A 27,464-nucleotide genomic window follows, 5' to 3' on the forward strand; every position below is an offset into this window, starting at 1 on the left:
GAGTTTGCCGCTAAATTCCATAACGTTTTCAACATGGGTCTAATATTATCAATATCAAAACAGTGGTAATAGCAGGTGACATAAAAATGTCATGGATCAAATTATACATAACATCGAGCATGAATTATCGTAAAACTTAGTTTTTTAACAACAGATTTGTTCAATTTTATAAAAGTTTTCATTTGCAAACACATGTTTCTCCAGTTTCTGTCACATTTTGTGCATGAATTATCCCGCAGTATAAAAGTTTGAAGTAAAAAATGGGTGTGTGTTTACAGGAAAAGCGAAAAACGTTCGTTGAAGACTTGAAAAGTTATGGCGATCAAATAAGCGGGATGTCTCAGTGGAACAAACTCCAGCTGGTGCCAAAGTATCTGGAAAAGGCAAAAATCGTGGAGAAGTGGCTTCTGGAGGCAGAGACCCACATAGAAAACATCAATTTGGAGGAGGAGGAATTTGAGTGGGAGATCACCAATTATCCACTTCGACTGAAACTCGTGAAGGATTTGAAACCCTACGCTCAACTCTATCAGTTGGGAGTTGACTTCACTAAGAAGAAAAGGTAAACATCCATTTAAAATAATCTTATTAATTCTTCTAAAATGTAAATGATTGGTGACAAGTTTCAGTAAAGTGAAACATTGAGGCCTAAGTATAAGCAGTTTTTTTTTTATTTTATCAACGACATAAAATGTATGCGTTGTTAATGAATTGCTTTTTTTCACACTATGTTCGAAAAGATTTCTAAAAAAATTTAGAAATGCTTTATTTTAAACAAGAAGTGTCCTTTTTTTGATCCATCCTCATATTAGGAATGGTAAAGTCATTATAGCGAGCCATTTTCTAAATGTAATTTAATTCCCTTTATAAATGTGTTATTAACAATCGAACTGCCATAGAAAGCCATAGAACACCTAAAAATCATGAATATTACAATATTAATCTTGATCTGGTGCTGGATCAGAATCACGTTCGAAGATCCATTTTTGGCTTTTAAAGAACATTTGTGTTTTTGAAATGTTTGACATCTCTAAAAATGAATTTGTATTATGTTACAACAATAATATTTGGTTTAAACTTTGTCAGAGTTACTTCCCGGCCACCCTGCAATAATTATTTCCCGTGAGTATAGCATGTTTTATATACTGGTGACATCTTTTGGGCATACTACACTCTATAACAAAAAAATCGACGCACCAAGAAGCAATCATCCGATTGCTTTGAAATTTCGTATGCATGAATGTTTTGAACACTGGGGATGTATAGTCTTTAGCGACGAATCCCGTTTCCAACTGTGTCCTGACGATCATCGAAGACGTGTTTGGAGACGCACAAGGCAGAGGGGGGATCCTGCCTTCACTATTGCATGCCGCACCGGCCCTCAACAAGGCATTATGATCTGGGGTGCCATTTCCTTTGACAGCCGGACCCCTTTGGTCGTCATTAGAGGTACACTTACCGCACAGCGGTACGTCGACGACATCCTAAGACCTGTTTGTCTATCATTCCTTTTGCAGCGCCCTGGGCTGGTTTTTCAGCAGGACAATGCCAGACCACATAAGGCAGGTATTGCTATGAACTGTCTGCAAGCTTGTCAAACTCTTCCTTGGCCTGCCAGATCACCAGATCTCTCTCCCATCGAGAATGTCTGGGATATGATGGGAAGGCGATTGCATCTGGCACGGAATGTTGATGACCTCGTTCGACAATTGGATCGAATTTGGCAGGAAATACCGCAAAAGACCATCCGGGAGCTTTATCGGTCTATACCACGCCGCGTGGCAGCTTGTATCCAGGCTAAAGGCGGGTTAACATCTTATTGAACTTGTTACTGTAACTCTGAAATTAATTATTCAATTGTTCTGAAATTTTAATCATTTACTATTCTGTACATTGTCTTCCTATCCATCAATTTTTGTTTCAATCGGAAGACTCCTTCTTGGTGCGTCGATTTTTTTGTTATAGAGTGTATATAAATACGGAATTAAGACTTTCTAAGCTCGGAAATTTTCAATCATAAAACTACCAACCGTTATTCTCTAAATCAAACGCAAAAAATTGTTTGATAAATTAATAAAAGCTACTAGTGGGCACCACCCCCTGTTCGCCGACAGTCCCCAACCCCCCGAAAATTGTTAGGAAATCGTAAATGGTTTTGCTTTGAAAACTGTGTTCGCTTTGCTCGTTACTAAGTTAGTTCCCTTCTAGAGTAAAATTTAAAAAATTTAAATCAATTATTAAAATCTTTAAAAACTCCTTTAAAATTTAAGAATTGAAAAAATTCCTTTTTGAAAAATTAAAGTTTTTACTATTTAATTGCAATCGAGCAATTTCAACTACCACAGTCAGACTGTGGTCACTTTAAAAGAATGAAAATATCCCCTGGTGCAGTGCTCGAAAAAACTCAGAAATTTTACCCGTCCTCCTTTGAAACTAACTCGTAGCTTCTGAATAAATAAAAATATAATTTTCTCTTATTTATTACAAACATTTATATAAATTGCACAATGAATTGGCAGTTACTAGGATTACATTATACACTAATAAAAGAAATCCTAGGTTACTAATAGTAACCTAGTATTTATTTTATGAAATAATTTAAATGACCAAGGTCAAGTTGTCTGGAATGTCAATTTATCCGAGGGTACTGCGTTTTTTAAATGAATCAAATATGACGTTTGCCAGTTTCCCAATCAAGCCAATGATTTACAGAGGTTTCTGCACAGAAATCTGAAAGGGTTTTTCCATTTAGGTAGATGTTCATAATTGCGTTTAACGTGATCAGAGGAATTGTTAATTCCTTTGTTTGAAGTCCAAATGCAGAGCAACTTTTCTTTTGTTTACCGATTATGTAAGCATGCGCATTTTGTCTGACCAACGAATTAACGGAATTTCTAGATTAGAGGGTCAATTTAGAAGTGAGGTGCTAGACTCTTGTAAGATAACAAAAATTGAAACTGTATTACGAACATTAACGGGAAAATGGCCGTCCGCGCGGACGTCGGATTCGAGAAATTCGTTGTCCGCGGAAAATTTTTGACAACCGAGGACGGGCGGTTTTTCGAGCCCTGCCCTGGTGGAAGTTACAATACATGTCCTCACTGTTTTGGTGTATTCATCCCTCTCTCCCTATTGATCCAATTATGTACTTATCTTTTTGTTTGTTTCGATAGTGATTGGTTAAGTGGTTCGATTGATCAAGTTGATCCGGAGCTTGTTGAGCAAGAAGTCATGACAATTTGGAGATCTCTCTATAAATTGGAAAAGGTATTCAGTGATGTTGCAGCTCCAAAAGGAATCGCCGAAGATGTAAGTTATTATATATAATATATAAGCATTATATAACCATATATAGTTTTGATTCAAGTTGCTCTGCTGGACAAAAGGTTTGTTCAATTTAAAATGTTCAAATAAATTTATCCTTTTAAACAATAATTTTATAGTTCAAAATGAGACTCGGAAACATATATTTTTTTCCCTTAATAAATTTTCGTCTCCCAAGATAAGGGACGGATTGTTACGGAAGATGGTTTCTGTCGTTTAGTCTTTATTATTTCTTGCATATTTCCCCATAAGTCTGGAAATCATTGCGAAATCAATGTAAATTTAATTTTTTAAACTAGTATACCCTAAGGTAATTTAATACAAAATATCGTGTAATATATTTATAGAATGTAATTAATTCATTTAGATAGTTGATAAGTGAAATTTTACAGGAACGCTAGTCAAAAAAGTTTTTTATATTATTTTTTTGTTAAGTTGGAGATAAAATGGAGATAAAGTTTAATTTTTTTGTCATAAGTTTCACAACCACATAAACTAATGAAGTACGTATAGTTAAAAATACAGTATAACCTCGATCTTTCGTTTCTGAGGAGACAATTTATTACGAACAATACATACGGGAAAACAACGAGTGGGGTCAACTTAAAACATCACATAATGATTTGAAAAAGTAAGGAAATGGGTAAATTTGCAATAAGTACAAAAATTTTAACTTGAGAAGTTGTGTACTTCCAGGGAAAATATTTACTATGCAAAAGAAGAATAAATAAGCATATTTATATATTTAAAATATTTGGAAATTTTTGGTCCTCCTTCATCTTAGCAATAAATTTCGGCATTTGTTACAGATTGCTGTTCATTTTCTGAAATTCCTCATTTTTTTAAAGACTTCGGGGCCTAACGCAAATGTTTGTTCCAATTGGTTGTGCTGAACTTGGTCTTCGTCGGTAATACCCTGTACGTCTTCAGCTTCTACAACCATTGAACGTCTTCACCAACCATTGACTTCACCAACTGCTTGAATCGACAACACAACAAGTTTCAGCATTTCTTATAACTGACGTATAAACATCATAAGGCGTTTAATGCAAACTGTAACACATTTTTTTCATCAGGAGTTACTGTTTTTCTTTTCAAAACAAATTAACTTCAATATCCAAAAAGATAATTTGTGCTACGCAGACTAAAGTAAAAAATAATGTGAATAAAGCACAAATCAAGTACAGAAATCAATTTATATGTTATTCACGTTGTTTTGAATATTGAATTCCATATTTTTGTTAATTCCCGGTAGAATTTCAGAAGCAGGACTCTGTTAGTTTCAGAAACGATCCTCCAAGTGGGTATTATCAGGGACCGATCAAGACAAATTCAGGTCCCCTTGCAAAATATTTTGAAATTAAATTATTGAAGAGTAGTCCTAATAATGAAAAAGAATCTATTGAACTGCAAGATTCAAGAGAAACATTCTAAGAAATTTTGAAAGCAGACAATTAAAGATTATTTTTCTAAGATAAAATTTACACGTATATATAAATTAAAGTAAAATATAACACAACAAAGCAATGTTCTGTCAAAATAAAAATAGTTTAGTGACCACAATCAATTAAAATCGGTGATTTTTGCTAAAATTCACTAATTAGCGGAATTATTTTTTATTATGAGCTGTAATAATTTATTATTTAGAACTTAAACCAACACAAAGCTGGCCCATCTGTCATTAGACTTTTTACTAATTTCTGAGGCCCTTCAGAAATTGTGGGCCCTAGACCCATGCCTATTGGGCCTAGGCGATATTCAGGCCTTGGGTATTACTAACATCATAAAGATAGCATTTGAGACGGGACCGCTAAAAGATTCGAGAAAAACGAAAGATGTGGGAACGATGGATCGACTCTATTCTCTTTTCTTGTACTTAGAAGCATATATGGCAACGTTACTTTTAAAAAGTAACGAGTAAAAGTACAAATATTTTTANTGTTAGTTTCAAAAACGATCCTCTAAGTGGGTATTATCAGGGACCGATCAAGACAAATTCAGGTCCCCTTGCAAAATATTTTGAAATTAAATTACTGAAGAGTAGTCCTAATAATGAAAAAGAATCTATTGAACTGCATGATTCAAGAGAAACATTCTAAGAAATTTTGAAAGCAGACAATTAAAGATTATTTTTCTAAGATAAAATTTACACGTATATATAAATTAAAGTAAAATATAACACAACAAAGCAATGTTCTGTCAAAATAAAAATAGTTTAGCGACCACAATCAATTAAAATCGGTGATTTCTGCTAAAAGTCACTGATTAGCTGAATTATTTTTTACTATAAGCTGTAATTATTTATTATTTAGAACTTAAACCAACACAAAGCTGGCCCATCTGTCATTAGATTTTTTACTAAATTTTGAGGCCCTTCAGAAATTGTGTGTCCTAGGCCCATGCCTATTGGGCCTAGGCGATAATCAGGCCCTGGGTATTACTAGCATCATAAGGATAGCATTTGAGATGGGACAGCTAAAACATTCGAGAAAAACGAACGATGTGGGAACGATGGATCGACTCTATTCTCTTTTCTTGTACTTAAAAGCATATATGGCAACGTTACTTTTAGAAAGTAACGAGTAAAAGTACAAGTATTTTTAAAAAAAGTAACGAGTAAAAAGTAAAAAGTTTTTATTTTAAAAAGTAACGAGTAAAAAGTACAAGTAGCGATAGTAAAATTACTGCCATATATGCTCAAAAGTGATTATTATTATCATCAGGTGAGGGAAGAAGTGGACAAATTCAAAGAGAACATCCCATTGGTGCAGACACTGTGCAATCCCGGTTTGAGGGACCGTCACTGGGATCAGATATCCGAAATTGTTGGATTTCCTCTCAAACCTGACAAATCCACCACCTTACAGAAGCTGATAGGACTGAATCTGCGAGAGTACATACCGCAGTTTGAAATCATCAGCGAATCGGCGAGCAAGGAGTACAAATTAGAAAAAACTCTTGAAAAGATGATGGGAGAATGGAGAGAGGTTCGATAAAAACTTCATTTTCTTTGTTATTACCCATTACATGTTGACAATTTCTTTGCTATTACCCATTGCATGTTAACAATTTCTTTGTTATTACCCATTGCATGTTAACTTATTAGTGGGAAACTTTCTATTTAAAAGATCAACGAGTTCGTCAAGATTTAGCCACAGGAAAATAATATACAGTGCTAAAAAAGATGAAGCCTTTTGATCCGAATGATCGGATTTTTACGTATTAGGACTCAATTTTAATGACTTAAAGGGTTGACCTCAAATATAATATTTATTTAGTGCAGCAGCTATTTTTAGTTACGAAGTCAGACTCAAAAATGTACATCCTCTGTAGCTTTTTTTTTTCTTCAGTGGATTTGGATTCCTTACCCTCAAAAATATAGCGAGCAGCCGCATTCTGGGAAATTGAGACCTAATTGTTTGGTCAGGAAAACGGTCCAAGGTTTGGACCCCTTAATATTAATTTTATTTTTAGCGTATGTCGCAATATCTCGAGAACTTTCTAAGTGAAGCAAGCGAAAAAGTTTGGCACGCAATTATAAAATTCGTTCTTCCAAATGAAATTTAATGCGAAACATAATTTCAAATAATACTTTATTATTTTTTTTGTTTTATTTTATAGTCGAAATAAGGGACGAAAAAATTTTGAATTGGTAGGTATTCAAATTTTTGCATCGTTTTATAGAATGTAATTTTTTTGGCTAAATACAAAATTTGCGCACAATCGGTCGAATGGTACCAAAGAAATCGAATTTTAAATACACCTATTTTTTAAAATTTGATTTCTCAGAAAATATACTACCCATTTCGTTCAGTTTGCGTTTTGTCAGTAAAATTGCATTCTTTAAAATGATGTAGAATGTTGTTACTTTACGATTCCAAATTTTTTTGACTACTATTAAGTGAAATAATACAAATAGCAAATAACTATAAATTTTTTAATGACTTTTGGATAAACGAATTTCATAATTATGTTCCAAAAATGTTCGATTCGTTTTAAAAGATTCTCGAGATATAGCGAATTACGCAAGACATAAAATGAATAACAAAGGTTCCAAACTTTCGACACCCTTCCGGATCAAACTATTGGGACCCTATTTCAAAGATTGTGGGTACTCTCTAAATTTTGAATGCACGGAATCCAAATCTGTCGAAAAAAGGTTTGTTTATTTAGAGAAAGTACGTTTTAGTGCTTGATTTCGTAACTAAAAGTATTGTGAGCAGAAATGAATTTGCTCATTTGAGGTCATCCCCATGAAGGTTGAGTCCAAGTACGTGAAAATCTGATCATTCAATCAATAGTTATTCAGGTTTTTTTTTTCTTCCTATTTTTTCTTTTCACTGATTGGTTTCCGGTGGTTCGTCTTTGACTGATCACAATAACCATATTATTATTCAAATCAGATAATAAATGAATGATTGTTTAATAGATCGATATCTTTGATTACAATGAGTTAAAAACTTCATGGAACTATTAACTTTGGTATGGTATAGTGATGCTTAAAGAAAGTGAACGTTCATCATTAACTTTCATTATAGAAAATAGAAAGTCTCTTCAGAAAATGCGCACTTTTAAAAGTGTGAACATCTAAGAGTATTCAGATCAAATATTATTTTTTTATATTTCAAATGAAAAATCAAGCAGCATAAGTTTTTAATTCATATGATAAGAATGGGAAAATTGTTGTGGCGCTCGTCGTTGAAGGCTCAGATGTGTAGCATGGCGCATCGCTTTATTTTTTTTAAGCTAGTTTGGCTTAATTGGCTTATCTTCTATAACATGCTTCTGTTTTTCACACAGTCCCGTAACTTCTTTGTGACTGGGACCGTTTGTAAAATTCTACTCATTGGTAACGCTGCTTAGTCCTGGTTCATATTTCTGAAATATTCAATTCACTGAAATTCTGATTTAGATAGAAAAATGGAAATCTAATACCACAGCTGCTATTTACCCACATTTTCAATAAGAAACTGAACGTTTATTTCAATGTTACAGTTTTTTGAAAACCGATTCTTGTGACGTTAAAAGATATTTTCCCAGATGTCTTAGTAATGTGATGTAAATTTATAAACCCTTCTTACTGATTGACCTAAATTAGACTAATATAATAAAAATATTTAAAAAAATATTTAATAAATTATTGCAGGAAAACAGTTATGACAAAAAAAAAATGATCTTGCAGCTAAATTCATGCGACGGGGCATAAGTGTTTTATCCTAGGCTTTCTGTATCTTGACTGCAGGCACCGAAAAGAATTAGAGCAAAACAACTGAAAGTGAAACCATAATTTTTTGAAATTATTCATACAATGAAAGACACATGTTTATACTTGAATTTGATTTGGTTCAAGAGATTGATATTATGCTTGAAGCTTGCACCAATTTTATGCTGATTAATTATTCCATATCAAAATGTTTGATTAACTTGTCGAAGTAAGCATTTGAATGTATTGTTCTAATTTAGATGTTGTTCTCTATCATCCCATTTCGAGAATCTGGAACTTATGTGCTGTCATCAGTGGACGAGATTCAGGCACTGCTTGACGACCACATAATTAAGACTCAGACAATGAGAGGATCTCCATCTGTCAAACCTATAGAGGAAAAAGTCAAGTAAGAATATTTTTCCTTAGCTAAACTTTAATGATGCCCCCTGCAAGTAACGCTGAGTTTTATTCATCTTTATATCTTTTTCTTTAAATGTTGGTATTTTTCAAAGAAAAATATCATTTTGTGTACAAAATATAGAATTGGGTACTTGCACTTTAAGAAAAAGAAGATCTCAGATACCCACACATGTGACCTATGACGTCAGCGCCAGTTGATTGTTCACGTGCAAAATCGCCGGCGTGTTAAAGTTGAGCTAAATTTCTCCACATCAGTTGGAATGTTAATTAATGTGAAGTTAAATAAATACAGCGCCGAATCACACATCGAATTTATTAAAATTATTATAATTTATTATAATTCTTATTTATTATAATTCGTTCTATTCTGCGTCTTTTTAACTTATATTTATTTTTTGTTTTGTTATTTTATTGTAGCCGTGATTTTGTTTTGTGTACTTGGCAAATTCGATGCATCATTAGTTTGTTTTTGTTCTACGTGGGTTCACGCCTGTCTTTGCGTTAAGTAAAATTAAAGTATCATTAAAGTTCGACGGGTTTGGCTTACTCGAAATAGAATGGAAAGAACAGTTGCTATCGTATAGAAATGCGACGTTTCAACAACCAATCAGGATCGAGATACCCACACTACGTTACTTGCAGGTTTTCGATTGTTATAACATTGTGTAAGAGTATTATGTTAATCGTAAAGAAATGAACGATTATCTATAATTGAAAAATAATCAATGGGAAATAAATTCCTAAACTTAGGAGTACAGAATGTGTAACACAATAAGAAGCAATAATAAGATTTGTTTACAATATTTAATGATATCCCTATAATTATATCAGTTCGCCCAATGTAGTTATACCCCCATATATCAGTTCGTCTTGGAAACAGTTTTTATTTTTTTCTTCCTGTCTTTATATTTTTAAAAATTTAGATATAAATGTTAAGATTTATATATGGCAGCATCTAATCTCTCTCTTATTTTTTATTTATTATTTTTTTGGTACCTTTGATATCAAGTCAAGCGCGAGCTTTTAGATTGAAGATCGCGAGATGCATTTTCAGACAAAGTAGATAAATAATCATTATTTAGAGCAAAAAAAAATATGATAAAAGCACTTAAAATCCGGGAAAAAAACTCATGTTAAGTTTAAAAATGAAGTCAAATTAAGTTTAAAATGTCAAATTTCCACCCTGTTGTTGCAATTCATTTTAGATAGTTCTGTATGGTATTTTATTTTACAAGATTATCAGTTGATAACTCTTAAACTTTTTATTCTCATCGTACTCCTTGAACATTTTTTTACACGTTTTTGTAGTTTGAAGTTTCTTATGCAGCAACTCAAAATGTAACATTTAGCAAAATTTCGCAAAAAAGCATTTAAAATTGTGATTAATTTCGAACACACTGGAATTTTATTTTATATTTTCATATCCGTCGTTGAACAGCTGACCAAGGTTTTGGGTTTAAGACTATTAATGCTCTACTCCATAGCCTTGTAATTTTGAACCAATCCAGAAGACAAGGAAACTCCTGGATCAGTACCCCCAGAGGTATGATTTGTTATGGGAACATGGAGGACTTTGGGACTCGACAGATTTAACGCGCACCAGTCAACGGGAAGTCTTCGGCAGGCGGGGAACGAAATCCTCTTGGACATGGGCCCAGTGCCCTACCAACCAGGCTATCCCAGTCCTATATTGGAATTTTGAATAAAAAAGAAGAACAATTTGATGTTAAGTTCAGAAACAAAATTGGGTCTTTCAGTTCGCCAAATTTCATGTGTGTAGTTGCATTTCTGCGGCCTGCAGAGTATCCCGCATAATATTTTTTTATCTCAAGTTAAACAGTTAATTCACTAGCTAATTATTGAACGTTCAATTTCTTTCATCCCATCGTACTCCCTGATGGTTTTTCGCCCCACCTTCGCAATTTCGTAATTTTAAATGATTGCGCAACTTCGTTATTGGTTTCGAGACTGTTTTGTGTTAAGTAAGAAATATATCGTGAAAGAATTGAAATTTTTGTGAGAGGAAATAGAATTGTATCACTAAAGAAAATTGATGCTTGATTGGCTTGGCTTGCTAGAAATCAAATAAAAAGAGTAGTTAATAGCGTAAATACCACGTTTCAATAACCAATCAGGATCAAGATGCATACACTACGTCACTTGTCCCATTGAGAAAAAAAACGGTTGTTTATAAAGTTTTAAAAATTGAGTACTTTCGCTTGCCATCCTCTTCTATTTGCTGCTGAAAAAGAGACCTCTGGTGACAAGAGTTACAAAACTAGTTTTTCAAGTTGCCCCAACTACAATGTACAAGTAGATATTATTGTATGATTCATATTAATCGAAAAGTTCTAGAATTCTAAAAGAAAGTAATATTTAAGTTAGAGAAAATAAAAATGTATCGAAATCTGAATAAGGATAATCAAAAAATATTACAGCACAGGTGTAATGATCAAAAACCTGTTTTTTTTTCTGTTTGAGGTGAAAGCTCACCCTTACTAAAGGCAAAGGTCTTTTGATTTTATTCAGCAAATAAACTGGCTTTTAATTTTCTCTGAAAGATCTCGATAAGGATTTGTCAGTTTTGGATAATATTTTCCACTATCCCTTAGAAATTAGTTTGGGACCTTTAATATTTAAGTTCTGTGATTTTTACAATAATTAGTAACGGTAGTGAAAGCTGAAATCTTTGTAAAGTACTACTTTTGGCTGTAATTACTTTACTTTTACAATTAAATGCCTATTTTAATCGAAATTCTTAAATTTACCCAAATTGGTTACTTTTAATTGGATCAGTCAAGAAATTAATATTTTTTTAAATTTAAATTTTGTTATATTTTTTCAGAACTTGGGAGAGCAAACTGATGCTTTTGCAAGAAATTATAGACGAATGGCTGAAAGTTCAAGTCACGTGGCTCTATTTGGAACCCATTTTCAGCTCACCCGACATTATGGCTCAAATGCCTGAAGAAGGAAGGTACAAAAAGTTGCCCATTTTTTGAATAGAAAATTAGATAAAGTATATAGTTAATTACCATTATTGACAAAAACTTTCATAGTGTAACCCTATTTATTCTGATTATTTTGTTAAAGCATGGCATTTCAAGATATTTTATTTTTGGTAGCTTTACTAGAGAGTGTGCAAAATTTAAAAAAAAAAGAAGCATTGCATTATTGTTTAAACAGGCCCATTTAAGTTATACAGTGAAACTTCCAGGAAAGACAACCTTTGTGTAGCGATCATCTCTATATAGGACCACTTTTGGGAGGCCTCGGAAATTTTTTCAGTAAAATGATTTGTGTTGAAGAAAACTTTTAGGAGAGATCTCCCAAACCTCTCTCAGCGACCGGGCAAAGCTCTGCACCAAATGCTGGAAAGATCAAATAAACACGAAAAACTATAAAAATAAAAAATATTAGCAAACTAAATAAGTACATTCAAATATATTCAGATTGGCTCTTTTTGACGATCTCTGAGAGAGATCGTCGACCTCATGTTGCAGTCAGAAAAACGATTGAGAAAAATCCTGTATCTTCGATGAATTTAACTTCTAAGAACGACCATTTTACTGTGGAACAGAGAGTGGTCGCTTCCGAGAGGTTTCCCTGCTTTTATTAAAATGTAATTGAAAGAAATAATCGTAATAAGAAGAATATTGCATTAACTAAACGTTCAGCTGTCAAAAGTTTTCATAATGTGATGCTTATTAGGAAGATATCACAGAGATTAATTTATATTACCTTGCGCATTTATTTCATATTTCACTCAACATCTGTTTAATTATCACATAAATTTACTTATCCTCCTCTCCCAATAAAATTCTTCTTCTTACTGAGTAGCGTTGCTATAATATATAACTATTTTATTATTATTATGAGCACTGTATGAAAAAAAGTGAAAATCCTAAATTATATTTCGTTTTAATGACCAGATTTTCACGTATTAAGACTCAGTTTTAATGGTTTTTGACCCTAATCTTAAATATGCTTATCAGTTAGAGTAAAAAATATTTTAAGTTACAAGAAATTAGATAAAAATATGTACTTTCTCTTAGTAATCACATTTTTTTCCCAAACAGATTCTTGAACCTCAAAATACGAAAGGTAGCCGCAATCCGTAAAATAGGGTACTAATATTACCCGATAGAAAACTTCATACGCTTCAAAAATGTACAAATTTAAAATGACAATTGACATATTTCAAGTGCATCAGGAATAGTCACCTGTTTTCAAGACTTGGCGGACATGAATGTAACTAAACACAAATGTTTCGTAAAAAATAATAATGTAAGAAACAAAAACTAAAGAAAACCACAGAAGTCGAGTGAGAACACAGTGAAATAACACAGAAAAAACGCAGCGGCAGAGAGGAAAATCAGGGTAAAATGTATTTCTATGCGTTATGGAGAGGTGGCGAGGAACTAATACCGTTAACAAGAAATCAGCATTCAAATGAATAATATAAGATTCCAGGGTATCACGATGAGTCGACGCGACTGGGGTGGAAATAATTCTAGCATTGTTGAAATTGAATTCATGCTCAAGAATCCAACAATGTGAAGTAATTGAAGATTTCTCCAGATATTGAACATATCTATGGTGTTCTTTAAGTTTGAATTTTAAAGCGCGTTTAGTTTGCCTCGATGTAGCCAAGGTCACACTGACTATGAATGTGGTAAATGATCCTGCGATTATCGAAGCAAATAGGATCTTAAAGAGTCTTAAATTTGATTTACGTCGCACTAGAGCTGCACAATGGGCGATAGTCTGGGAAACATCTCCGAGGATGATCCGAAGACATTGCCATCGCAATTTTGATCCTCTGCAGAGGGGATGGCTCCCCCGCTTTGGTAGCCCGACGACATGCGCGCGAAATCGAGCGCTTTACAGTAGAACAGTTTAACGAGAACTGATACCTAGCCCCCTCGGTCCCAGCGCAGGCTGATGAAAGTGGTCACCTACCCGCCTACTGACTGCTGCCAGTGATGCTTAACTTCGGTGTTCTGCTGGAAACCGTGTCTTTACGATCAGTCAACTGTGGGACAAATGACTTTAAAGCCAAAACGGAGGAGATTATTAGCAATTTCATAACAAACGTGAGGAAAAGAACAGTAAAGTAGTAATATCTTCGTAAGGACTAAATGAAGTGAGTTTAGCAAGAGCTGAATCAACAATAGAAAGGTTAAATTCATGGTCAGCAGCAAGCTAGCGGAGAAGGTAAAGTATAGAGTTTAAAGAAGAAGAGTCACTGGGAAACGAAAGAAGGAAATGCAGATATTTTCTGACAATTAGGGTTACTAGAATTAACATGAGGGGTACAAAGAGCCGGCAAAATGTTTGCGATAAACAGAGGTGGAAAAATGATCAGGGTGTTTAGTTACAAGGACATCTGAAAAAGATAACGAAAAATTAATTTCGTGTTCTAATGTAAATTGAATGTTGGTGTTAACAAAATTGACAACAGAAAGTAACTCTTGAAAATCAGTAAGACTGTTTATGAGGAGAAAGGTATCGTCAACGTATTTGTTCCACCATGAGAATTTGAACAATTATAAAACTTCTATTTCGCACTTATTAATAAGCATATTTGAAACTGCCCTCTCGATCCATTAAGATAGAGTCCTAGAACGTGAAGATCCGATCATTAGATCAAAAGTTATTCAGGGTGGTCGTTTTTTTTGTGTGCATTGTACAAAGAAATGGAACGTTTTCCTTTTTTGAGACCCCATTTCTTAATTTTCCTATCTCATGTATTTTGGGCGTCCAAATCCGTCGTTACATTTATTTAAGGAAGGTTTTTTTGTCTGGTTTCGTAGCTTAAGATATCGTCTGCTCTTATTAATTAGCATAATTGACGTCCCCTCTCTGAATAACTAAGCTTGACTCCTAGTACATGAAAATCTGATCATTAGATCAAAAGCTATTCAGGATGTGTTTTTTTTGTACACTGTACACAATTTCACGTCTACCTAGATTTAAGGTCACATTCTCTGCATTGAGTATTTTGTTGCAGGCGATTCAATACTGTTGATAAAAATTGGAGGGAAGTGATGAAAGCCATTCTTGAAGACAAACACGTCTTGGCTGTTATTGAAATTGAAAACTTGCTGGACACTCTTAAGGCTTCCAACGACCTCTTGGATCTCATACAGAAGGTAACACGTTCATTACATTGTCGTTCATGTGTTTCTGTTGCTTTTTTTTTGCCAGATTTATTTATTTGCCGTGAATAGTGCTCAAAAAATGTGTTCTTAGTTACTGCATCAAAAATTAATGAACATAGTATTTGGTGGCACTTAAATGTGATGTCGTAAATCGTGACCTCTTTGTCAACAGAAGATATTGTTTGACACACTTACAAGTCCTTAAACTAGAATATAAATAATAGCTGTAACTTTACTTTAAAATGGTGTCAAAGTGGCAAATATCACCTTTTTCAAATTATGGGGTAACCCTTTTAAGCATCTTGAAAACTTGAGAAAATTGGAGAAACTTGACTTAATAATTTTATTACATAATCTAAAAGTATACTCTTTTGAGATCATGGTTTAAAAATCAAATATCATTAAGTTTCTTAAAACTAATAAGTAAAGGATAGTGTGAGTTGAGAAAAATAAAACATCTTTATGTATTAATAATACTTATTTGAAATATAAAGCTGAAAGATGATCTTGAGTGACTAGTATTGGTTAAAGTAATTATTAAAACTGGTCAAGAAAAGTCAACAATAAGTTGGTGTTTTAAAACTAATTTTAAATGATTCTTCAACAGGAAAATTCCTAATTTTTTAAAAAAATTTTCTGATTAAAGCTATTTTACTTAAACTCTAATCAAGAAAGTTGTTATTTAATAATTTTCAATTAGTGTTCTGAATGTATATAGCCAGCATATTGCGGAAAATTTGTATGAAAATATCTTTTCAGGGTCTCAATGATTATTTAGAGAAGAAAAGGCTTTTCTTTCCTCGTTTCTTCTTTCTTTCCAATGATGAACTGCTTGAAATTTTATCAGAAACCAAAGATCCGAAGAAGTATGCTTTTTTTTACTCTATCATAAATTTCTGATATTTGTGAATAATTATATCTTGGCTTTTACATACTTTTTTTTTGCTTTTAATATAGTCTAAAATTGCACAAAAGTTTTTTTTTATTAACTTCACCAGTTGTGAAACAGTGGTTTAAAATGCAGAGTCAGGTGAATAAATTAATTCAAAACTCGTAGTCAAAATAAATGGGTAAAGTAGGCATTCAAAAATAATAAATGATAACATAGGGAAACAAGATAAATAAGAGAAACTGGAAAAGCCTTGCTGGGGATAGGATAAGATGGCAGAGACTACTTTGGATGGTTTTAACCTGCAACAGTTCCTTGAAAGAATAAGAACATAGAAACATGATATCACAAATGTTATTTGAAATCAGTTGATGGGGTTAAAAATTATACATAATACGAGAACACTAAGAAAATAAACAAAAATCATTCTACATTTTTTAACTGTATTTTAAACATTTGCGAAAAATACTGCTACAGGAAATGTTTTACCAAACTGTTGAAGCAGCAATATGTGTTTAAGATCCATCTGCTATGTTTGAGAAGATGTAACGTTCCATGCATATCCCCAGATATCTGGCTAAAACTTTGAGAGTCTCTTGTACTAGTATCGGTGGTTACCGCCTAATTTGTGGAAATACAATGGAAATAAAATGCTTTAGAATGAATTTTGTTTATTTTCTTTGTATTCTATGAATAATTGGAAACTACTCCCAGCAGCTTTGTATCTCTACTTCCAATGTGATTTTTCACAAGTACAGGACAACCTGTTCCTGCCAAAGCTTTGCTAGCCATTAGAAAAAATTCAATCTCAGACTGCAAATCACGTTTAATTTATTTTTAAGCTAAACAAGTTCACAAAAATCGTTTTGTTTCGTTATTAATATTATTTTACCTGGTTCAGGCATTCAAAATTGAGCAAAATTTCGATCAGACAAAGCTGGGCTAAACTCATTGAGAAATAAAAATAATTTTGCTCTTTTTGTGAGTTTTTTAATTATACTGGTATACGAACATTTTACCTGGTTTAGGTTATGAAAACTGTGTCAAGTTCGCCTCTAACGTTGGAGACTAAAAATGGAAAATGCTAGAAGTATACGAATGGAAACAGTTGAGTGCAAAACAAATGAAGAGTCCAATTTACAAACTTTTCCATTTTCCTCTTAGTCAACAATTTAAAAATGTAGGTAATGCTCCTTTTCATTTAGTGTTGTTGGAGGAATCGATTAACTGACTGGTAACGAGTTAACTCGTCTTTTCATGCTCAGATAATTGACTGATGACGAGTTACTTCGTAATTGTGCTTGCATTATCTATTTCAATTTATATGAGACCCAGAATGGTATTGCAAGAGTTTAGCATATCGTGTTTAGTCAAAAATAAAAGCTGGTGACATGACATAGTTTCTGTGTAAAATTGCTAGTTGGCAAAGGTTTAAGATATTTTAAACAGATAGTATAAAGCCTGCATATATTTTTTACTTTCAATAATTTCTGAAGAATAAAAATTTCTCATCCCAAAACTAAGTTATGAATGTGCTCGTGAAAATATACGTTCGTATAATTGTACAGGGTTCAACCTCACCTCAAGAAATGCTTTGAAGGTATTGCAAAACTGAAGTTTCTGGAGAATCTCGACATCACCCACATGGAAAGCAGCGAGGGTGAAGTCATACAACTGACTGGAGTCATATCGGTCGTAAATGCCCGCGGTCAGGTGGAAAAATGGCTGCTTGAGCTGGAGTCTCTCATGTTATCCAGCGTTAAAAAGGTAATATTGGAATACTATTTAATAAATTGTGAAGGGTGAGTTTAAACTCTCGAAGTTTAATGATTCGTAAAAGCACTAGTTTTAGAGAATTTAAATGAAAATAAAGTATATCGCAGCGATAAGTTGACGAACTCTAGGCGTTTCTATGTGATGTTCTTTTTTATATTAGTACTTTATTTACATCGTACTAGAGCTACCTAATGGACTATTGGCCTCGGATCAGTTAGAGCATGATCCCTCTGCATGCCATCTCAATATTGATCCTCTGTAAAGGGCATGGCTCTCTCGTTTTGGTAGCTCGGTAACCTGTGCGTGAAGTATAGCACTTTATGGTAGAACAGTTTAATGAGGTTCGATAAAACACACTCTCGGTTACTTCGCAGTCTGAAAAAAAGGGGTCGTGACCGCAACCAGTTATTCTTGATTTCGACGATTTAGTGGATAACGTGTTTTACGATTAATCGAATGTGGTACGATGTTCTAGTTTAAGAATATCAAATGGTATTTCTGTAAACTGGGTGTGGAGATTCTGCGAAGAATGGCTGTATTTATGTTAGAATGTGCATTTTTATCTCACAATTTCTAAAGCTTACAGTCTGCGAGAGCAAAAGCTTCGTTCCAGTCTCAGTTTCTGTTCAAAATACCTGAAAGTTTTAGCTTATTGTTCGAATCTTTTCTCCTTGTCAGTTATTGATCCATTTGCCCAGAAACAGTGAACTTTCCTCAGCACTATATAATTATTGCTAGATCGGGTTATTTCTCTTAAAACTCTTCAAAAACATAAGAGTATGATTTGTGAGTGAAATAACACTTCTAAATGCTGTTTCTAAAAATAAGAAAAAGCTTCCACGTCACTACCTTGACCAACAATTACATCACAAATGAAGTCTCTGAGCACCAGATGACCAACACCGATCGAAATTCACACAAAAGAGTCTGTCTTGCCATCTAAAAAGGGGAAATCAAAATTCAAAATATTTTTTTCTGTACTACAGACGGCACCTTTGGGTAACTTTAAACTCACTCTGCATAATAAATATTTCCTGGAAAATCTCTCTTTATTTTTTGCAAAGAATCAAAATATATATCTGAAAAGTTCTAATCTCTCTATTAGGTTATTTTTGATGCTCTTGAATCTTACTCCAATGTGCCTCGCGAAGAATGGGTTCTTCAATGGCCTGGTCAGGCGGTCCTGTGCTGCTCTCAGAATTATTGGACTGCAGAGATGCATGAAGCCATCAAGAGTGGTCCTCAGGTATTCCATTTAAAAAAGAGTTTCCAGACTATTTTAGTGATTGATTCAAAAATAATTTTAAATTTTTTTATTGTAAGTACTTGTAAATTCTATTAAAAATGCGTTAATTTCCCTTTTAGGCAGGTATTAAAATAAAACTTCTATGCATGGTATAAATTCGAAAGTATATAAGCCTTACTTTTAACTAAAAATAAAGTAATATATACATTAAAAATGAATGCTTAATATGAGTCATTTCGCTGAAATGAATAATGTTAGTGGTTCCAGAAACAGGCCTGTGGGAGAGCGAAATGGTTGCACAGGACTTCCAACATTTAAAAACAATTTTCTTCAAAAATGGCGAAAATAAAAGGATAACCCACTAAAACATTTTCAACATGACGAAAATTAGACAGTTAAACGTCTAGAAAATTCGATATGGGTAGACAACCACTTCGTTGTATGGAAAATATTTTGAGTGTTATGAAACGTAGCGATTAAAAATTTCGTTATTGGAAGAAATTCTCTGAAAGGAAACTATGCTGCAGAATGTAAAGAGAATCAACATATTTAATTAGTTAATAATATATATATAGCAAATTAATTATGAGCTATTGTAATAACTATTTCTAACATATTACTGCAATAGGCTTAAAATATTTTTTCATATATAGTGTTGTTATTGCTTACAGCAGTGTCTGACGCATTTATTTTTAGAGTTTTAGATCTCAAAAATGCTCTAATCATGTATTGTTTCGATATTTTTCCAGAACCTACAAGCCTATTTAAAGCAGAATAATGATCAGATTGACAAGATAGTCTCCATAGTTCGTGGAGATCTCTCTAAACAGAATCGTATCACATTGGGAGCTCTTGTAGTGCTCGATGTTCACGCTAGGGACGTTGTAGAATATCTCTGCAAGGCCCAAATTACTTCTGACCAGGACTTTGCTTGGTTGAGTCAGCTGAGATATTACTGGATAGTAAGTTAAAAAAGATGTATTTATGTACTGCTGCTATCATTATAAGTAACGCTATTGAGATCGCTATTATCATCATTAGGCCATCAATGATTATTAGTCATCAATGTGTTGAGAAAAAGACAAAGTTGGTTGACAACTTACAATGTAAAAAAAACTAGATATACCTTTAACTAGTATTTGATGCAAAGTTTATCATTATCCCACAGTGTAGGTAAATGAAAGCTTATTTAATTTTAGTAACACCTTATAAATTGTGAAATAGGATTGATAAATACTTCCATGGCTCAGCTGAATGCACCAAAATTCGGTAAAAGACACAAAACTTTGACTGTGACTGTAAACTGAACGATATATGTTTACGACGCCGTGTTTTCTTTACCACTCGGTCTCGATGTATCGGGATAACTAATGCATGTTGTTTCAAGTATCAACTTATTTAGGTGGGTAAATGCTTTATTTGCTTTCATTGAGGTTCATTTCTTTTCGGAGTTAAATTGTTTTTCTATTCAAAAGAGTTGTTCAAATCAAGAAAGAAATGGTTGCTGGTGGGAGGCTAGATGTAGTGAGTACGGAGGAGAATGTAGAACTTCCGATTCCTGTATGTTTGGCCATAGTGCAGTGTGTGGATTGGAAATGTCATCCACTAAGATAGGACTCGATCTGTTGACCAATCTAAGCTTTTTAAGCTTCTGAATAATTTCGTCTTGTATTTCTATTATGATCTAAGAGCCAAGTTTTATTAAATCATGATGGATCCCACCTGTGAGAGCCCACAAAACATTCACCATTAACTTTATTTTTATTATTATTACGCTGTGAACTTTGAAGATTAATATTTGTTCAACCTACAATAAGGCTGACAAGCACTAAAACCAAATACCCAATTATGTTTAGCACAATAAGCGATGCCATTGTTCCACAAAGCTACTCACGCTTCATAACAGTGTGAATTTCCAACCTTTACTTTTCCAAATTTTTTTAAAAATATTAATATTTTATAGCTTAATAAGCAAGTGAGGTATATAAATTTCAACAAAAGAATAAAGAGGTGAAAAATTAAACTAATATAAAATAATAAGCTGTTATAAGTTGACATATCAAACCTACAAATTTCATCCTTCATGACTTATTATTATTTTGATATCATAATCGACTGTCTTGAACCAGTAAGCCGAGAAATAAACTTTTGTTTAACTCGTTTCACAATGGGGTCTCTTTTCTTCATAGTTTTTCCTTTTAGTTATGAGTAATATCTCAAACCTCACGCAATTTTCATGATGAAAAGCGTCGTCTCTCGCCCGTCGCAAAATAATGCGCGTATGAGAAAGCCCTTCTGGTGGCAATTAAAGAGGGTAGTAGTCTAACATGTGAACTTGCAAGACAGTTTAACGTTTTCGATGAAACGGACGTCTCCGGATGAGCAAGCGGGTTCCACACACACTGTTGGAAGTTAAGAGGAAATAACGAGTATCAGCCTGTATGTCATTGCTTTTTCGCCACCGTAATGCATTTATATTCAATAGAGTACTTCCCAAGTGACGAAAAGTGGTTCCTGTAAGACACTCTCAAGCTCTCCAAATGTTGATTGTCATCTCAGGATATTGTCCCTCACAGCGCCAGACCACCCATGATTTGTGTTTGGTGGACTAGTCGTCAAGTGGTTCCTTATGAGCTACCAGAAATGGGCCAAACGGTCATTGCGGACATGTACTCGCATGGGATGGAAGCGTGTAACAGACATTGGACAAAAGGAGATAATACTAGTAAATGAGAAAGGTGTATTCTTCTTGCATGACAACGCCCAGGTAGGGTGTTGTCATGGAAGGGATACGATAGAGCAACTTGGTTGGAAGACTTTGTGCCAACCTCCTTGCTCACCTCACCTTGCACCATCAGACCTTTTCGATTTCTTGCTCAATCATATATGTGCATAATCCTTCACAAATGAAGCAAAACTTTCAAAACCCTCCGATTTTAACATCAAGGGAATTGCACAGCTAGAGATTGACAGAAGATGCTGGATGCCGATGGAGATTACTTCGAGGACTAACAATTGGTAACAGTTTGTGCAATTTCTTTTTAGCCGTTAAAAATGCCTAGAACTTAATTGGTTACCTTGTACAATTTTAGAAAAGCACCTAATATCATTTATTCATTCTCAATATAAGAATCTAGTCAATACGATCAACAAATTAGTTGATAGATTGAGAGAAACACACTTTTGAACTTTAACGATACAGAGGCTGTTAGGGTGTATAAAATATGTAAAATACTTAATTCCGCATTTTAGTGGAGCAAAGCAGTTAATATGTAGCTTAGCTATGTGAAGTGCACGCTATCGGCTTTCAAGCTTCAAGGGTAAGATATACACAGCCTAAAATTGATCTAAAATGTTGGCCTCTTATTTTTTTTAAATCCAGGATGATAACATGACGACACGCATGATTAACTCATTTCTGGATTATGGCTACGAATATTTGGGAAACTCAGGTCGCCTCGTGATCACTCCCTTGACGGATCGATGTTACCGTACTTTGTTCGGTGCTCTCAATCTGCATCTGGGTGGGGCACCTGAAGGTCCGGCAGGAACTGGAAAGACAGAGACTACTAAGGATTTGGCAAAAGCTGTGGCCAAGCAGTGCGTCGTCTTTAACTGCTCAGATGGTCTGGATTATATAGCCCTTGGAAAGTTTTTTAAAGTAAGTTTTGTAAATTGAAAACATTCATTTTTCTCTCTCACGTTTCTTCAGCTCCCTTGTTGGTAAAAGAACAACTCTACTGAACATTTTGAAATCCTGCTAAACCTTCATATCACTTAACCTGAGTGTGATTATCTCTTTCTTTAGTTTGTTTACAAGATACTCATTACTTGTTTAAAGTGTCGAGTGACTAAAGCGTGTTGAACCGTAATATCATTGCAATTTTTGTAACCTTAATATACTTGAACCCTGTTGTCATATTTATTAAATTCTACTACGAAATACTGATGACCAGATACAAAAAGTCAAGTGACTAGAGCGTGCTGATCTATAATATCGTTACAATTTTCAGAAACCTTTTAAAACCTTAATATCGTTATAAATTTCAGAAACCATAGGGTGAAGTTAATCAATATTGTCATATTTATGAAATTCGACTGCAAGATACTGATTATTGGATAAAAGTATTAAGTGACCAAAGCGTGTTTAACCAAATTATAGTTAAAATTTTCTGAAACCTTAATAGGGTGCTAAGTTGAAACATGTTATCATATTTCTTAATTTCGATTACAATCTAAGGATTTTTGAAAGGAAAAATACACGTTGAGTTACTACACAGATTTGGAAGGTGCTGGACCATAATAGCGTTTAAAATGTCTACAACTGTTATGTAATTGTAAGATGGCATTCGAACCATAATATCTGCCATCTTTTTTGTAAACTTCATTAATGGAAAAAAGTTAGGTTCCCACATTGTTGAAAGTTTGGAGGATGTTAGAAAAATAATATCGTTTAAATTTTCCATTACTTTTATAGGGTGATAATGTGAGAACCATGTTATAATATTTTTTAAGTTTGATTACAAGACACTATGGTTTGATTTGAATGGAAACGCACGTCAATTTAATATGATCTTAATATTGCAAAAATTTGAACCGTATTTCGGTTCAAGGTGACGATAATAGGGATATTTCGCAAATTTACGGAGGTGCACTTCTAGTGCGCATGCGCAAGTCATTTTAGTTCTGGTGAAATGCGCCGGTGAAAAAATATCAAATTTACGTAAGTGAAATTAAGAGATTTTGTAAAAATCCGTAAGTTGAAAACCCTAACGTTGTGGAATATCGTTTTAACTTTGCCCACAAAATCAAAACAAACATTTGCGATAGACGTAAACCATCTCTACAATGCTGTAGCATGCGAGACAAGGTGCTTTGCTCTGTGCAAAATTACGGTTTCGTGAGCAGAAGAAAAAGGTAGATTTTGATGAATTCAGCAATAAAGAATGAAGTTTATTATTCAGATTTGTGGTCGAAGATTAAAGAAATCTAGTTTCTCCATAAGGTTCACAAGTAACCATAACTTACAGTATTTGGCTCTAAACTACACATGTAAGTTATTAGCAATATAGCACGATTCATTTTTATGTGTCATCAATAAATTTCTTTAAATCCGCATTTTATGTCCATGTTTGAAAGTCGACAGAAAACAGCATTTAACAGCTATAAACAGCGTGCTTCTAGCTTTATCTTTGCAGCGTAAATCCTGCCAACGTAACGTAAAGTAACGTAGCATCTAAAATTAACGCGAGTATGCGTAGTTCCTTCAAATCTTACTTACAGGAGCGTACATAAGCTAACGTAAAAGTGCGAAATTCCTTATTTTTGTTTAATGGTGTAACTATTTGTAAAATTTTATAAAGGTGTTTTTGAAAGCCTGAGAAACTGTTAAAGTTTTGTTTGTGTTTCAGGGACTTGCATCGTGCGGTGCTTGGTCCTGTTTTGATGAATTCAACAGAATAGATCTAGAAGTTCTATCAGTTGTTGCTCAACAGATTTTAACCATACAGCGGGGGATTGCGGCTGGATCCAAAAGACTGTTCTTCGAAGGCACAGACATCAAATTAGATCCCACATGCTCTGTGTTTATAACAATGAATCCCGGATATGCTGGTCGCTCTGAACTACCGGATAATTTGAAGGTTTGCGTGATTGTTCATGACTTGTAAGAAGTGATGTCAAAATTTTCAGAGATGAAGTTTTAATCAAAACATTTTTCCACTTAATGACTGGAGTACAAAATTCTTTAGTTTCTTATAAATGAAATTACAAAAAATAAGTGTAGGATGGAAGCAATATTTTGAGTCTTCTGGAAAATATTTAATAACAATACAGAAATAGAAGCTCTTTATAACGCTAATCTTGAAACGCGAGGCTTAGCGTTTTTATAAAATTTTGTGTTAGATCATTTTACATTTTTTTAAACTTACCGTCTAAGCATGGCAGACATGAGCATCGTTGGCAGGGGATTGTGCCCTTTAATAATTAGAAATCTTTAAAAGCCTGCCTCAGACAGTGGAAGGAAATTGCTGTGAATTATTATCTAATTAAATTACTTAAAGTTGAAAGATTTAAAAGTAATGAATTTTTTTTTCACAATATTTAGCACATAGGGAATTTTTTTTTCCTTTTGTGTGAACTGTTATGACTGCCTAAGTTAATTTCGACGTCCCCCTCAAAAATTGAGCTCATGTGACGCCCATGATGGCAGCAATATTAGTTTGGAACAAATCAGTCAGAAAATGCTTTAAAATAATCGTTAGATGCATATGCACAAAACAAACACAAAAGTATACACTTAAGTATTTATCATTTACTGAAAAGAAAAGAATTGAAATTTTCTAAAGTATTGCTGTTAGTTACAAATTAATGAATTTTATTGGCTTAGCTTTCAAACAAATTTTAAACAAATAACGTAAACTGTTAACATATATACAACATAAAAAGCCTCAAGTAATTTTTTTATGTTATTCCTTTATCTAAATCTTTTTCTTAATTAATTCTAAACTAAACGCTTTTTCTCACACTTTAATTTTCACATCCTGTCTTTTGATCCATTTTTGTCTTCAAGTTATGTATGAATTAATATTTTATATTTTCCCCCCTTTTGAACAGTGAGAAAGACTTTTTCCCTCGATCTATTTAATAGACCAATTGTAATAACTCAGATTTCCGTTATTCTTTAAGTTGAAACATTTTATGGATTTACATATTTTGCAATATGTTCCCTAACTTTTATTTGAGAAGCATTTCGATTTGTGTGTCACTTGGATGTATGTTCTCTCTCTAATAATAATTAAATAAGTTTTGTGACTTCTTTCCCTATTTGAGATCTACTTTTTATCTTTTCTCTTGGCAAAGACTTTAGATATATCGCTTAGTTTCTGAAATTTCTTAACTACAGCTTTCATTGTTTTCACCCACAAAATTGATGTAGTTTATGAATTTATATAATGTATTTATATAATGTTTTGCATGTGTATGTTTACATTGTGCGAAGGGATGCGCAGAGGTTTATCCTAAAATATTTTATGAACTATACAGCTAAGAACGGCATTTTATTGGAATTTTAAATTCTTGTAAAAGCAGGGGTACAAATTAAGAAAATTTAGTCCATTGAACTAGAAACTAAAAAATATAACTAGTTAGTAGGCATTTTCACTGTTCCATTTACAAAGATTATACTTTATTTTGTTTTGAAAAAGATAGTTAAAAGTTAATAAAGTGAATTTAAACGAAAAATTACGTAACAAAAACTGTGAACTGACCACTATTTTGAGACAATAACGAAAACCTAATCATGAAATTGAAAACCAAAAAATCAAAACAGCATACCATTCCTTTACATTGATTGCGTTAAAATTTAGCCATCCCAAACTCACGGACCACTGCTAATTTCGAGACTCGGTATAAAAATTAGTTCATAGGAACAAACTTAATAATTAAGTTAGTCCCGCAGTGGACTGATCGTTAGGACACGGCTCCCAGCAGATCACCGAAGTCAAGCATCACTGGCTGCGGTCAGTGTGCGGGTGGGTGATCACTTGGATCAGTCTGCGTTGGGACCGAGGGTGTGCGGTATTGGTCCTCGTTAAACTGTGCTACCGTAAAGTGCTCGACTTCGCGCGCAGGTCGTCGGGCTACCGAAGCGGGGGTGCCATCCCCTCCGCAGAGGATCAAAATTGTGATGGCATGTCTTCGGATCATCCTCCGGGATGTTTCCCAGACCGTCGCCAATAGCCCATTGTGCTGCTCTAGTGCGACGTAAATTAACAACAACAATAATTAAGTTAATTATAGTTGGTTATTTAGTTAATTGTATCTCGTAACGATGTTTGTTTTTAATTTTATGCATTAGGCACTGTTTCGACCTGTGGCCATGATGGTACCAGACTATGCCATGATATCTGAAATTGTGCTCTACTCGTGTGGATTTGTGAATGCTCGTCCTCTTGCTGTCAAGATTGTAGCCACCTACAGACTCTGCTCTGAACAGCTTTCCTCCCAATATCACTACGATTACGGAATGAGAGCAGTCAAATCTGTTCTTACTGCAGCTGGGAACTTAAAGGTAAACGCATAAGCAGCTGCACTACACAAATTTAATTATACACACTATGTAAGGATCAACTAAGTCTTTCGCGTAAATAAAGGATTAATTAAACCAAATGGTAAAAGAGATTTCTATTATCTAGTTTAGTTAGTGAAGGTAAACAATTCGAGATTCATGCAATTAAGTACTTAGTCACATTTAATCACAAAAAAAATTAAACCTTTAACTCTAGGCATGGGCCCTGCAGTGCCTAACTATTTTCAAAATCATGAAATATTTATTGACTGTGTTTAATCGTGCATTTTCTTATTTGGTGGTAATAAATTCTTAACTCTCCTATAATGTGACAAAACTCACCTGTTTGTTTGCTGCAGTTGGATTGTGTT

The 27,464-nt window shown here is 33.7% G+C and overlaps 1 protein-coding gene across 1 annotated transcript in view; it reads left to right on the top strand.

Annotated features, from left to right (window-relative positions):
• Window positions 1-284: 284 nt before the first annotated feature.
• The window catches only part of LOC107452390 (Dynein heavy chain at 36C), a gene marked incomplete at its 3' end in the record, with an annotated part of 105,807 nt that continues 78,627 nt past the window's right edge, over window positions 285-27,464 (top strand). The window contains 13 exon segments of the mRNA XM_071180783.1: window positions 285-562; window positions 3,174-3,309; window positions 6,048-6,311; window positions 8,788-8,936; window positions 11,796-11,927; window positions 14,964-15,105; window positions 15,874-15,980; window positions 17,572-17,770; window positions 18,885-19,025; window positions 19,775-19,987; window positions 22,408-22,686; window positions 24,437-24,667; window positions 26,884-27,096. Coding sequence (XP_071036884.1) covers window positions 336-562; window positions 3,174-3,309; window positions 6,048-6,311; window positions 8,788-8,936; window positions 11,796-11,927; window positions 14,964-15,105; window positions 15,874-15,980; window positions 17,572-17,770; window positions 18,885-19,025; window positions 19,775-19,987; window positions 22,408-22,686; window positions 24,437-24,667; window positions 26,884-27,096 — 2,433 coding nt within the window. The 5' untranslated portion in view covers window positions 285-335.

This window comes from Parasteatoda tepidariorum, chromosome 5 (genome assembly GCF_043381705.1).
Source record: "Parasteatoda tepidariorum isolate YZ-2023 chromosome 5, CAS_Ptep_4.0, whole genome shotgun sequence".
Taxonomy (NCBI): Eukaryota; Metazoa; Arthropoda; class Arachnida; order Araneae; family Theridiidae; genus Parasteatoda; species Parasteatoda tepidariorum.